Source organism: Salvia hispanica, chromosome 6 (assembly GCF_023119035.1).
Source record: "Salvia hispanica cultivar TCC Black 2014 chromosome 6, UniMelb_Shisp_WGS_1.0, whole genome shotgun sequence".
Taxonomy (NCBI): domain Eukaryota; kingdom Viridiplantae; phylum Streptophyta; class Magnoliopsida; order Lamiales; family Lamiaceae; genus Salvia; species Salvia hispanica.
In genome coordinates this window covers 39770513-39785010 of record NC_062970.1, presented here as the reverse complement: position 1 = coordinate 39785010, position 14498 = coordinate 39770513, and the positions used below count along the sequence as shown (strand labels likewise).

Sequence of the window (14498 nt, the reverse complement as noted above, 5' to 3'; positions counted from 1 at the left end):
CCGAGTCCAAACCCTAAAAATCCACGAAATATATACCAACAATATATATTGTAATTAATTAATCCTACATGACATGCACATTTTGGTAGCTTAGTAAAAATTAGACGCATAATATTTAGTTTATTTATTAAAAAAAAGTAGTTGAGACATTATTGTACAGCATTCCCCTTTATACTATAACTTCAAATTGTAATAACTATTAGAAGTCAAACAGTAGTCATTACACAATTCGACACAATCGACACGCACGCGCACTTTTATCAATTTGATGTTACTAATGCTATCGTAAACGTATGAATCAAGAGATGAAAACGTGGTCGCGCTTCTGAATTCCTATCTCTATAAATACATACACATTTCAATTCGACTTCATTCATTCATAGTCCATAGAGAGAGAGATGTTGAAAGGCATGGTGGAGACGGTGAGGGGGAAAAATGGGGAAGAGAAGAAGAAGATAAAAGGAAGAGTAGTGTTGATGAAGAAGAATGTTCTCGATTTCAACGATTTAGGAGCATCTCTTCTCGATCGTCTTCACGAATTGGTCGGTAAAACTGTTACTCTTCATCTCATCAGCTCCCTCCATTCTCACTCTTCAGGTCCTCTCTCTCTCTCTCTCTCATGTTTAATTGTATGTATATATTTAATAGTATTTGGTTGTTTGTATATCGGTGTTTATGCATGACTTTTCTTTATGGTGATGTGTGGGTGAAATTTAGTTAGTAGTGCTAACTTTGATTGTGGAATATGGAGTATGTTTTTGGCTTGTATCAATATGTCCAAACATATATAGATCATATGCTTGTATTTTTCTCTTTATATAAGAGTCGAATCAAATACAAATTTAGCTTTCTAACTAGGATTTTAAGATGGGCTGTTTTATGAATAAGTTTGGGTGGACAAGAATTTATTTTATGTACTATCTAAATGTGTGAAGAAAAAATTTCAAAGTAAAAAAAAAAAAGTTGTTGTGTGCGTATTTAATGTATTTAAATGCATTAAAAATACTACTCTCCCTCTAGCTTGATTTGTCGCATTCATCACATCTCCAAATTTCCAATTAATGCCGTTTACGTGTATATGTGTATGATATTAGTATTTATGATTGTAAAAATAATGTAAATTGAAAGAGAAGTTAACATGAATTAACTTTCACGATATACCAAAAAATAACAGGTAATAAGAGAAAATAAACTCTACTTTATATTTATCGAAATTCCCCCTTGAATACATACAATTAAACTAACTAAAAAGGTTAGGCTTAATTTAATTAAACAAAATTAATTTCCCATCAAATAGCAATTAATTTCCCAGCAAACAATAATGAGTCGTGCATGAACCAATCACCCAAAACCAAAAAGTTGAAACACCACGTAGTAATACCTAACACGAATATTTAATTTAATCAAGATCAAGTTTAAATTATGTGATTTTGACTAGAGTAGTTGCCGAATCAATTCTCACGGAATCGATAACAACTAATTAATGGTAAAATATAGTTAGACGTCCTAGCTGGGATGTTTTAATAGTCTCTTACTACATTTAATTAAAGATTAAAAAATAGCCACGTGATAGATAACTTATTGTTTGTTTGTGTCATATATATAGTATAGTGAATAGTGAGATCAATATTTTATCCCAATACAGAATATTTATTTCCTAATGGAGATATGCCTGCCTTTTATTTTTCTAAAAAAACTTAGGAAGATCATCATAATTTTCCATGCTTAACGTGTATACGTCAAAATTTGATGGTCCTTCTCAGCTTTGATCAATGACTTATTGAGATATACTCCTAGATTTTGATAGTTTCTCTTAATTTATAAAGGCAGGTGGGTCCGTCCAATTTTAAACTTAGATACAGTTTAGTTGACTATAGTATAGATATAGTACTATTAACATTCGTCCTTCACAATATGAGCCCCCATTATCATATCCAATTTATCTTTTACTAGTAAATAGAGATTACATTCATCTAATTTACTAAACTTATATCTTATTATAAAAACAAGTTAGACTCTCATAAAAATTCCACTAAATTGGTACACTGCCATTCACTCATTATTAGTACTATTCCCTCAATTCCATCATAAATGAGGCCATCATAAATGAGACGTATTTCTTTTTGGATAGTCCCACTAAATTAATATGGTTTTCTACGTGATTTTTTATTACACTTGTCTCGAACATAAAAAGTGGTCTAAAATTAGACATTTTGTCTGGACTGGGTTATGAAATATAACAAACAAAAGTATAAAGTTTGTGATTTTTTTGACTAATTTTAAAGTTCTTGAGAAATACCAAATTGGGGAGTGATCAATTGCTAACTATCATTTAATTGCTAACTACAACTAATTTAAGGGCATAAGATTTTAGAAAACGTGTGGTCTACAATTTGCCACATGTAATTTTCGTTTTTTATTAATTAAATAGAAAAAGATAAAAAAAAACTCCAAATTAGGGTTTTGGATGAAAATGTCAATATAGTGTTTCGAAAATATCAACACAATGCTTTGAGAATGTCAACACAATGCTTTAAGAATGTTAACCCATTGCTTATATTGACATTCTACATGTATTATATTGACATATTTTATATAGTTTGTTGACATTTCTGCTTGTACGAAAAGATTAAAAATTTTCGAATTTGTTTTCAAATTTTGACGTCGGAACATATGCATGTATGATATCGTTGGAATCCTTATGAAATTATCTTTAATTTGATATATGTTATATGAATTTTAAGTTTTGGGATTTCTTTTAAAAGTTAGTTATAACTAAACATGTAGTTAATTGACATTAATACCCCTATTGATATTTTTTGGAATTAATCTTATGGCATTATTGACGTTTTTCGCTGATCGTATTAACATTTAGGATTAATGATCTAAGCCCTTAATTTAAATATCTAATGACTATTATTAAGTTATGAGTTAACAATATAACACTCCCTATACCAAATTTTGCTAAAGTTGATGGTTTTAGAGACCAATATTCCTTTTATTCATTTAAAAAGTCAACATTACAACACTATTTTCATAAATTGGGTTTGATTAAAAAATTTAATAAAAAAAATGTGAAATGCATGTGCATGTCTAAACCAACATATAATATAAATATCTGGCTTGGGTCCTATGAATATATGATGAAAATTAAAATGAAAAATCCACAGAGTTGTAGTATAAGCTGATGATGAAATGAAAATGCAGGAAACAAGCTGAAGGGGAAGGTGGGAAAAGGAGCAGAGCTAGAAAGATGGATCACAACAATCACATCTCTGACACCAGAAGATTCAGCATACGACGTCACATTCGACTACGAAGAAGACATCGGAATCCCGGGCGCATTCCTCATCACCAACTCCCACCACACCGAATTCTTCCTCAAAACCCTAACCCTCGAGGCCGTCCCCGGCCACGAACACGCCCCCATCCACTTCGTCTGCAACTCCTGGGTCTACCCTTCCCACAAGTACGACTCCGCCCGCGTCTTCTTCGCCAATCAGCCCTATCTCCCCTCGCAAACCCCGCCCCCGCTCGTGCCGTACCGAGAGGAGGAGCTCGCTATCCTGCGTGGAGGTGGAGATGGGACCCGCGAGTTGCGGGAGTGGGATAGAGTGTATGACTATGCTTATTATAATGATTTGGCGGATCCGGATAGCGGCCAGGATTCTGCCCGGCCCGTTCTTGGCGGATCCTCGCGATATCCGTATCCGCGTAGAGGGAGAACGGGAAGGCCTCCTACTAAAACAGGTGATCACTTATGCTAGTAATTACTATCCCATATTTTGAATTGATTTATATTTGCAATTAAATATGTGATCATTGTTTTATATTGATAAAAAACAATTAAGCTGGAGTAATTGATAGAAAACAGTTCATTCGGTCTCATTGTGACATTGTGATACATTTTGACTTAAATGTCAATTTTCGATTAAAACAATATATTAGGGTTAAGGATTTACCGTAAAATTGGCTTTTAGGTGATCTCCCCCGATTGCGATTACTTGGATGCTACATAGGAAAATTGAAGCATTTAAGTTGATGACTCGGATGCCACATAGGCAAAAATTGGCTTGATCGAACGTCCGTTGACAAAATATATTGTACTATCAATTATGTCAACTAGAACCTTTTTGAGCCAACATGAAACAATGATGAAACTTTTTGTATGAATCGTGTAAGTATTTGGGACGATGGAGTTAGTCTTTGTGATGTGCAGATCCCAATACGGAGAGTAGGATACCATTGCTTATGAGCTTGAACATCTACGTTCCAAGAGACGAGCGTTTTGGGCATCTGAAGCTGTCTGATTTTCTTGGTTATGGCCTCAAATCTATCTTCCAGTTCCTTCTGCCTGAGTTTACGGACTTGTGTGCCAGCCTCAGCAACGAGTTCGAGAGTTTTGAAGACGCTCTTGAAATCTATGAGGGAGGCTTCAAGCTGCCAGAGGGGCCTCTGCTCAAGAACCTATATGATAATGTCCCTTTGGAGCTGCTCAAGCAGATTCTTCCTAGAGATGATGAGGGCCTCTTCAAGTATCCGGTGCCCGATATCATCAAAGGTACCTTCCTATCACATTCACCAACCACTGCCAGAGTCTGTTGATTGACTAGTGACAAAATGTTGTTGCAGAGGACAAGACTGCGTGGAGAACTGATGAAGAGTTTGCACGAGAGATGGTAGCAGGGATGAACCCTGTCATAATTAGTCGTCTGCAGGTATGTTCGGATCCCATCAATGCCTCTGTAGGTCTTAATTTTGATGTTTGTTGTATCAACATGTGAACTTTGTAGGAGTTTCCTCCCAAGAGCAATCTTGACCCTCAACTTTACGGGAACCAGAGTAGTATGATAACGTGGGATCATATCAAGAATGGAGTGGACGGGCTCACACTTGAAAAGGTGTGGATGGTTGTATCAATTTATGGTAGCAGGGAAGATGCCATGTCTGACATGCAATGATTCTGACTGAATTGCAGGTGTTGGAGAAGAATCGGTTGTTCATACTGAGCCATCACGACTCGTTGATGCCGTATCTGAGGAGGATCAACAGCACCACCACGAAAATGTACGCCACGAGGACTCTACTTTTCTTGCAAAACGATGGGAGTTTGAGGCCTTTGGCGATTGAGCTCAGCCTCCCACATCCTGATGGGGATGAGCACGGAGCCGTGAGTCAGGTGTATACTCCTGCTCAAGACGGTATTGAGGGTTCGATTTGGCAGCTGGCTAAGGCCTATGTTGGAGTTAGTGATTCGGGAGTTCATCAGCTCATCAGCCATTGGTAACTTAAGCTACCAAAAAACAGTGCTTCATTTTCTTATGATATATCAATTGTGATTATTAAATTCTAATCGAGTTTTATTTGACTGGTATTTGCATATGGTTTATCTGCAGGTTGCATACACATGCTGTGATAGAGCCAGTGGTGATTGCAACAAATAGACAACTGAGCGTGATGCACCCCATTCATAAGCTTTTGTATCCTCACTTCCGCTCCACGATGAACATCAATGCTTTCGCGCGACAAATCTTGATCAACGCCGGAGGAATTCTTGAGGCAACTGTCTTCCCTGCTCGATACGCCATGGAGTTGTCTTCCTTTATCTACAAGGACTGGAATTTCCCCGATCAGGCACTCCCAGCTGATCTACTCAAGAGGTAGTAGTGATCAAACACCTTCATTGATATGTTTCGTGTTTCCATTTAATGTGTATCTTGTGTCTTAAACTCTACAGAGGCATGGCTGTGGAGGATCCAGACTCCCCGCACGGGATCCGCCTTGTGATGGAGGACTATCCATACGCGGTAGATGGCCTCCAAATCTGGTCCGCCATAAACACGTGGGTCGATGACTACTGTAACCTGTACTATCCATCAGACGAGGCTGTGGTGGACGACACAGAGCTACAATCATGGTGGAAGGAGCTCCGGGAGGAAGGGCATGGCGACAAGAAGGACGCGCCATGGTGGCCCAAAATGCAGACGCGCAAAGACCTCATCGACAGCTGCACCATCATAATATGGATAGCATCAGCGTTGCACGCGGCGCTCAACTTCGGGCAGTACGCGTACGGCGGGTACATGCCCAACCGTCCCACTGTGAGCCGGCAGTTCATGCCCGAGCCTGGCAGCGAGGACTACGAGTTGCTGAAGACAGACCCCGACAGGGTGTTCTTCAAGACCATCACCGCAAGGCTGCAGACGCTGCTGGGCGTTGCGCTGATTGAGCTCCTGTCGAGGCATTCCTCGGATGAGTTATATCTCGGGCAGAGGGACACCCCGGTGTGGACCAAGGATGCGGAGGCGCTGGCGGCGTTTGAGAGGTTTGGGAAGGAGTTGGGTGGGGTGGAGAGGAAGATCATGGAGATGAATGGAGATGAGAAGTGGAAGAATAGAGTTGGGCCTACGAAGCTGCCTTACACGTTGATGTATCCTACGAGTGAAGAGGGAATGACTGGTAGAGGGATTCCTAATAGTACCTCTATTTGAAGTCTTTTATTTCACTCATGGAGTTCTAGGCTTTCTTCTCGCTCATAGTTGTGAGTTGTTAAATAAATGGATTGTAGATTGTGTAGGGATTTGTGTGACGTAACTTTGTTCTTGTCACGTATTGCTATGAATAATAATTTGCTCAAGAAAAGTACTATAACAATGATGATGGGAGAGTGAAATTTCTTCAAATTTTCGAATGTTGGTGGTTTGTTTATCTATTGGTTTCCTGTGGAGATCCATTCAAGCAGGTTTTCTCCCACAGTGTGAGTGCAGGAATCGAATCTAAGACCTTTGGCCTCCGAACTCTACCATTATAGTGAACGAAAACTCACAAAAGTTTTTGTTAATTGTATATAAATGACTTTCAATTCCAAAAACTAAATAAAACTAACATTCAGAGATGAATATTTTGTTCAATAATTTCGATTATCTAACCATCCTCAAACTAACCACAGGTGAGCATAGATATAATGAGTACACAAAATGCAGGTTTATCTACAGAAATTAGTACACAATCTATACAAAGATATTACTAAATTTTGCTTTCACAATTTATACCTGCAAGACTCCAATGAGTATTGAATCGGAAGATTCTTAATCTTTTTCCATGACTAAATGTACATGCTACAATCTTTTTTCATGGACATTACTGCACGTGCACGACCATCATCATCAGGTGCTACAAATTTATTCCCGCTGAATGCATTCAGTCGATGGAAATAGCAAATTTTGTGGCTATGCCGGCAGCAGATGGACAACTAAAAAGTCAATATATAGTGAAAAATCAAGTGAAATCGTCCTAATTTACACATAATTTTTTCCTCATTTTGTGGGAGCATAATGAACAGGCAGACCCCTTCTCATCTAGCCAAGCAAGAATCTGAACACGTCACTCAGTGAAATGATACCTTCAACGCGCTTACTCCCAGCTTCCACTATTATGACTCTTCTCACCCCTGGAAAACGAGCCACAGTTCCGTAGTACAATGAGAAAATACTCTTTTCAATGCAGACAAGATGAGCACATACTAATGCCACTAATAATCATTTTAAGTAAAATGGTTGGGAAACATGAGCACAGCAATCTATATGAGAGAGAGAGAGAGGTGAGGGGAAGATGTGACAGACTTTGTAGAAGCTTGGTGAAGCTTCATATGTAATATCTTCAATGGTTGTTTCTTTTGTAATTAATGACCATCCCTAAAAATTGCACCAAAAGTATGAATCGAAAGTCAACGTTCAGATGTAATTACCAGGAACAGACAGTCGCTCCATCACTTTGTGCAAAGGATCAGACCTTAAGCACATCTGACATCTCTGACCATTAAAGAGGCCACGAGGAGAGGTAGCATCTTGTCCCAGCTGTATGGCCTACAGATCAAAGAACAATATCGTAACTATAACTCTCTGGTCATATCCTTTTTTTTGTGAGACCCACCCAGTTTGAGGTTATAATTACTACTAACACAACCTTCCAACCACAGAAAAGAAAACTGGCTGAGATGGGGAAAATTACCATGCATTTCTACTTGCTAAATATGATCCAGTATTACAAAGGAAACTTAGGAGATAACATGTTTTTTTCAATGCTACCTTTTCTTCCCAGGGTGTCGTAGCACAGAACAAAAAATTTGTTTCACAGGATTTTTTATAATTCAGGGTTTATCAGAAGAAATCATATTCAGAAAACTATCATTATTCACTAGTTTCTCTACTGGATAAAGTTAGTGTTTAAATGAAGTCATGAAACTTTTATATGATAAAAAAAACTTAGAACTCTATATCCATCTATACAGCAAAAATCAGACTTTCAGAGAGCAGGGTAAATGCATCAAACATATTCCTGAAGCAAGAATTTATATAAATGTTCTAGAGCCACATGACAAGACTTTAATATATCTGAGGTAAGTGGAAGAATGTTATGATCAACTGACTGTACCTGATGAACACTCAAGTCATCAAGATGAACCTGTGCATACACTCTATCTTTTGCCAAAGCAGTGATATCACTGCCATCATATTAGATACATAGATGTTTAATAAAAGGGTGCCAGTGAAATCAAAGAAAGGATATGTTTTCCTACAGCTATCTCAGAAACAAGTAAATATGTACCTGCGGCAATATATATCCACCAAAGAATCATTCTCATCCACGATAGGTATGGAGCTAACATCAGCTGATATATCAATGATTGTGAAGTTAGAGGATACAATATACAAAACACATAATAGATTCTTGACATCAAGCCACCTTCATAGAAGGAAAGACTTCACTTATTTTAGAATTTCACAATGGCCAGCTCAGTTAAGGCAGAATGATAAGCTCTAAGACTATTAAACAAGAAATACTAAAAAAATAAGAAAGGGAATTATAAGGATAATTGTCTAGAAAAATAAAATACATATATATATATCAAAAGATGTTCAAGAGAACTATAAGGATTGATCAGTATCAGTCTGTGATAGGCTTTTAAAAAGGAAAGATCAAACTGACACCTAATAGAAAAGCATCAGGTGATAGAGACAGTGAAGAAACTGAAGATCATTTAACCCCAATTAGAGAAATGAATATAAATATACCAGGACAAAGAGTTTATACCTTGGATTAACAAAGAAAGAGCAGCACTTAACAAGGCATTTGGTCTTAGCATTGCAATTGGCTTTCCATTAGTCTCCCCAATTTTTGGAACCCAAGTACCCAAAGGAAATGAACATATTGGTTTCTGAAGAATGGGCAAGGAGCTCGAAGAATACTTGAAATGACGGCATATGCCTGGATATTGAACCAAGTTAGTCAAGTCATGAAGTTAAACAAATGCGCAAATTAACGAAAATATGTTTCTCACATTTAAGTATTCCAGAAAGGGAAGCGAGGTGTAGGAGATGAGGACATGACCCATCCTGTGATGAGGAGTGAATAATAGGAACTGTGGAGAATTTAGATTGCAGAAGTTTCAGCGCAACATCCTTCAACGAATCGTAAGCCCCAGCCTGCATTTATTGAACATCAATGTCAAATAATTACACTAAATGCAACTCAAAACAGTGACTAGTTCCAAGAATATATACTAAGAAAAAAAGAAGATTAGACAGTTAAGAATGCAAAATCACTACATGAATCATCTTATGCAAGAATATTGTTGGAAAAATATATGGTCGCACTCGCATGGAACAAAATTTAATCAGAGAATTCCAAGATAACATTAAAATGAAAGAGCTGAACTGACTCTGTTATGGTTTTGACAAAAGTGTATTCGTAGAGTAGTAGCAAACAACTTGTCATATTTGTTAGGAACCAAGTAAACCGCATCCCCGTATTACTCTCATAAAACATGTTCAGTTGTTCAAGGAACATCACTATTTTTGAAGCCACATATTACTTGTCTTAATCCTAAGTTTATTCACACTCCTGCTCAATCTGCTGAACATGCCACTAGTCAATGCACTTCTTCCAGCCAAGGAACTCTCATGTCCCTTTTCAAGGCACAACTAGTGTCTGCTGGTGTTATGCACATATTCGTTTTGGTCTAGCCATCTCACAAAAAATGCTCTACATACACAAGTGGAGTGTTGATTCCTTTACATATTAAATTTCATCTTTAGCATAAATGAGAGCCAAACTTGGACTTGCAAGCTTTTGCCATCTATTTCTGGCATTTATAAAAAATATGTGTCAAAGTAGTCTCCATAACATGCAAGCAACTCAAATGTCAAATACGAACATAACCAGATCGGAAAGTACATGGAAAACAATAAAAATATGGACCATAAATTGTGTGTGGTGCTTCTATCAACAAAAAAATTGCTTACACGGACAAGACGATTCAAATATGAATCATATGATGCAGAAATCTGTTGAGTAAGATGCGCTTTCCCTTCTTTCCAGGCGGATATCGTATGTGTCTCAAGTTCTTCCTCAGTCAAGTTAGATCCATGATTCCCAAGCTGGATTTGAACAATTGAACATAATTCCATGACTTCACTAAACATAAATTTTAGTATGTAGAACAAAAAGGCACGTCCATCAAAGAATTTGATACACTGCATTTCATATACTCTATACTCCATGAAAAAAATTCTCAGGAAGACCATTAGAGGATAGGAAACTAGCAGAAACTATTCCTGGTACTAAGGGGGAAGGGGTGCAACAGAAAATAAGTGGGAGTGAAAATCAAATCAAGTCTGAGTAATGAGGCTCAGGGAAAAAAACAAAGAAGAGTCACAATGAGCTTAAGAAACCAATTTTGGCAAAAAATTAAGTTTGCAGTTTTATTTCAATAATGTTATAGTCTTGAATTTCAAACATGATATGCAAAAATGTTGAGTTCAGAGTACCTCTCTGAGTATCAAAATAAAATCTGATGCACTGAGAACTCCAACAAACTGACTCTTGCAAAAGTCCCACAAAGGAGCAACAGAAATTCCCTGCAAATAAATATCTTTTGCTATTGAGATTGCATCTGAGCTAATAACCGAAGTAAAAAAAATGTCTCGTGCATATGTGTTTACATATGTGTGCAGGTATATAGTGGTAGACATGTCAATAGTAAGTAATGTACTCATTTTCAAGGAATTTGTGCCTGGAACAGTAAGAATAAATTCTCAATTGACACACTAAATGCTTAATTGACACACTAAATGCTTGTAATATTTTACTCATAGTATTTGATAGTGGCATTCAATATCATTTTGAATTACAGGTTCAAATGAATTTACTATAACTCAGATACAACATTCCAGATAATGGAACAAACGGAAGCAGATAGCCGGAGAGAAACGAGCAAAGTGGAGTAGTCTGAATGTTCAAAGTTGTCACTTGGTAGTTCGCTGAAAAAAAATATCTGATGACATAACGTGTATGGAAAAAAGAAAAAATACCAAAAACTTAAGTACTCCACTCACTGCCAAATGCTAAAAACTAAAAACTTAGTCTCAACTTGATGTCAATAGTTTGATGCTGGCTAGGGATCAATTCTAATAGTATTATATGCTGCCATGTACCTAGCAATAAAAACCTCATGCTCCTATGGTCTGGAGCAATAAAGTTGAGCAAGAATTTAAGAGAAGAGTGAAGGTAATGATGTTTCTGTATTAGGAAGTTCTGTATACTTTTTATGCCAGTATTCTTTCTTAAAAAAAGTCTATAGCTATTAGCTCATGATGAAAATGGCTAGGGAGCCCAGCACAATCTGGTTGAAACTTCTGCACATCTTGAGGACAAGAGTAATTGGCATGAAATATACCTGTTCATAAAGAATGTGAAATGCCTGTTTCACTGGTAAATTTACATCCAAGGCGATCACCTGCCAAAGAAGTTTAGCTACATAATTACAATGTGGACAACTAGTAAAGTATATCCCTTCACTTTTTTATAATGCACCTAGTGAAAATCATACAATGAATACCTTTCCAGATTCCGGGAGCAACTCATAAGCAGTATGTGAGGACAAAAATGCAGACACACGATCGCGAGATAGATCCACTTCTGCCTGCGATGCACTCAAAATCGCCTCCTGAAAGTTGTCATGCAACATGCTTGTTTTTATGAATTGCGAAAATAATCCAGTGAGCAAAGAAAGGGATATTGAGTTGGATTGCCCCAGAGATTGTTGTTGTGTGACTGTGTTAAAACAATAATCTTTTACACATGCCACTAAACAAGTGACCATTAGGAAATGACTTATGCATTTTTCTACTTCAGTAAAAATCAGATTCTATACACATTTCAAGTAAGTTGTGATGGAAAGGGAAAATTTCAAAAGCAGTTGGACATAATTTCATACTACAATATACACAAATGATGCTGCTAAAACTCGTAAGTGTATAAGCAAAGCACGAGAGGACGAACCGGCGGAGAAGGATCACCATCAACTTCCATCCTACCAGCTGTATCAGAGCCCAAAATTGGAGGAATCGTATCAGATTCTCTGGATAAGAAAATGGTGTTCACCACTCCATAATTTCCGCTTACATATGGTTGGTGTTCATCATGCCGCCATTCACCATCAACAAAAAACTTGTACTGTATAGATGAGGCAAACAAACTTTTGTAAACATACTTGTCTATCACATAACTTCGAGGCACTGATCTCAAGCTAGTTCTAATAAAAATGTATTTTCTTCCTCCCTCCCCACAATATTAGCATATGTATAAAAAAGAACTCTCTTTCTCTGGTTATCCAAGACACAACATATATGGACATCAAAATAGCATAAAACACCTCTAGACAAAGGAATAAATGAAATAAACCAATGTAGGCGGATGAAGTCTTAACCTGGTGGTGACCGGGCGTCAAGGGGTAGATAACCTGAAATACGGTGGGGCAACCCTCCATCGGCGACATAGGAACGTGATCTTGCCACCTCCAATGCCGATAATCACACACTTAGAAAACACACTAAAGAAAAAGAGGCACTATAAATAGCAAAAAGATCCTAACACTCAAATTAATCACAAGTCACCTGGTGAAAGAGCCACTAAGCAACACTCTTCTTCCCCCATAAGGCCAGACAAATCGAGTAGGCATCACTACAGTCCCATGCTTGTTCGTCTCACTATTCGCACCGCCAAGCATGCTTCCTTGCATTGGTAGCTCTAGACTGTCTAGGAATATCCAATCCAAACCAAACTGCAACTCTTTCTCCAACACTACTCAATCAATCGAGATTCCGAAGGCTACGAAAACTCCTTGTGTGCATTGCTGAGATATCTTTCCACAGCTAAATGTCGATAAAACAGCACTACTTTGGGATCCTCCCCAAATCCAGCAGAGGACCCCTCTACAATTCACTCATGAAAAATCCAACACAAATTAAAATCTCCAACAACTAAAAACACGAAATGCAGCAAATATAAGCCGAGTCCAAGCTAGCAGCACCTACTAATACGACTGTGAGCTGCTTTTCGATATAATTGAGACGCTGTTCAGTTCCCACGGATTATCAACTGAAACTTGCAATTAGAGTGCCGATCTGTGATCAGACCTCGGCTTCTTATCCACTTGATCTCAACCGCAAAAGAAACCCTATAGGAAGAATCTGTCCTGTATCTTTTTTGGAATCAAATTTGACGACAAATGAAAAAAATCTCAAACAAGAGAAACAAAACAATAAAATGAGAAAGAGAATGGTGAATTAGGGAAAAGAGCGACAATATCGGCTATAAATGGAAGTATTCGGCAGATCTCCATGCGGCTTGAGCAAGATTAGACAATTGAGAGAGAAGAATCATTGATTAATTCATAATAGAAGTAAAACTGTAAATGTGGGCAGTTGTCACCTGATAAACGACAAATTTTATGGTTAAAGTGATTGGCTTAGAGAATTTATATTCCGTTAATATCGATTTAGCCCTCCAGCTTTTATTATTGTTTAATACTCTCCCATTTACTTTTCTTTTTCTTTCTAAAACTGAATTGACCATTTTCTAAGGAAAAATAAATGAAATTTTTAAGACCGTATGTCAAATCTTAATATTTTGACATCAATCATTAACATTCTACCGCTAAATTAATTTTTTAGGCACAATTAAAAAAAAGAACAAAACTAAAAGTCATACCACATCATCAATTTTTAGGGTGCCTTTTCTTTCTGCAATAGTTGCCCGTAGTGTGAGTCCTATCAATTAAACTCAATTTGCATTTAATTTTTAATTATTAAAATATCTAAATATATTATATTAAACACTACAGATTTGAAAAAACAACTACATTATTTAATTAAAAAAAAACTACATCATACTTAACTAAAAAAACATTACTAATTACTAAATTGCTTTTAAAAAGCTTTTAAAAAAACTACATTACTAAATTAACTCGGTTCCATTCTTGAAAGTGTGAAAATGAGAAAAGAGAAGAGAAAGAGAGTAGAGTAGAGAGTGTTGGTGTGTGAAAAGTGAATGAGGATTATGGTATTTAATATTTATAGTAGTTTAATAAAGAATAAAAAAAAAAAAAAAAATTTGCAAAAAACGTCGCGATCGGGCTCGGGCTGAGTGTTACAATG

The 14498-nt window shown here is 37.0% G+C and overlaps 2 protein-coding genes across 4 annotated transcripts; one reads left to right on the top strand and one right to left on the bottom strand.

The window, feature by feature from the left end:
- Positions 1 to 229: 229 nt before the first annotated feature.
- On the top strand, positions 230 to 6654 carry LOC125197298 (probable linoleate 9S-lipoxygenase 5). Its single transcript, XM_048096025.1, has 8 exons — positions 230 to 597; positions 3208 to 3750; positions 4220 to 4561; positions 4633 to 4718; positions 4794 to 4901; positions 4979 to 5283; positions 5397 to 5660; positions 5738 to 6654. The coding sequence occupies exons 1-8, from the start codon at positions 399 to 401 to the stop codon at positions 6489 to 6491; spliced, it is 2601 nt and encodes an 866-aa protein (XP_047951982.1). The 5' UTR covers positions 230 to 398; the 3' UTR covers positions 6492 to 6654.
- Positions 6655 to 7245: 591 nt separating this feature from the next.
- LOC125196155 (sucrose nonfermenting 4-like protein) lies at positions 7246 to 13757 on the bottom strand. Of its 3 annotated transcripts, none has more exons than XM_048094550.1 (14): positions 13373 to 13751; positions 12957 to 13274; positions 12770 to 12857; positions 12343 to 12516; positions 11900 to 12007; positions 11738 to 11797; positions 10830 to 10919; positions 10305 to 10439; positions 9341 to 9485; positions 9094 to 9267; positions 8608 to 8671; positions 8434 to 8503; positions 7748 to 7865; positions 7246 to 7450 (listed from the first exon to the last, which is right to left on the bottom strand). In XM_048094550.1, the coding sequence occupies exons 2-14, from the start codon at positions 13079 to 13081 to the stop codon at positions 7359 to 7361; spliced, it is 1443 nt and encodes a 480-aa protein (XP_047950507.1). In that variant the 5' UTR covers positions 13082 to 13274; positions 13373 to 13751; the 3' UTR covers positions 7246 to 7358. The 3 variants fall into 3 exon arrangements, with proteins under 3 accessions (XP_047950507.1, XP_047950508.1, XP_047950509.1); XM_048094551.1 differs by having other exon boundaries at positions 13377 to 13751; XM_048094552.1 differs by lacking the exon at positions 8434 to 8503 and having other exon boundaries at positions 12957 to 13757.
- Between the last annotated feature and the right edge of the window lie 741 nt (positions 13758 to 14498).

Coding starts and splice junctions, on each gene's coding strand:
- LOC125197298 (XM_048096025.1), top strand. CDS start 399: ATGTTGAAAGGCATGGTGGAGACGGTGAGGGGGAAAAATGGGGAAGAG. Junction 5,284..5,396: donor CATCAGCTCATCAGCCATTG/GTAACTTAAGCT, acceptor GTTTATCTGCAG/GTTGCATACACATGCTGTGA. Junction 5,661..5,737: donor CCAGCTGATCTACTCAAGAG/GTAGTAGTGATC, acceptor TAAACTCTACAG/AGGCATGGCTGTGGAGGATC.
- LOC125196155 (XM_048094550.1), bottom strand. CDS start 13,081: ATGCAAGGAAGCATGCTTGGCGGTGCGAATAGTGAGACGAACAAGCAT. Junction 9,268..9,340: donor CCTTTCTGGAATACTTAAAT/GTGAGAAACATA, acceptor TTCAATATCCAG/GCATATGCCGTCATTTCAAG. Junction 7,866..8,433: donor ATGACTTGAGTGTTCATCAG/GTACAGTCAGTT, acceptor TTTGATCTGTAG/GCCATACAGCTGGGACAAGA.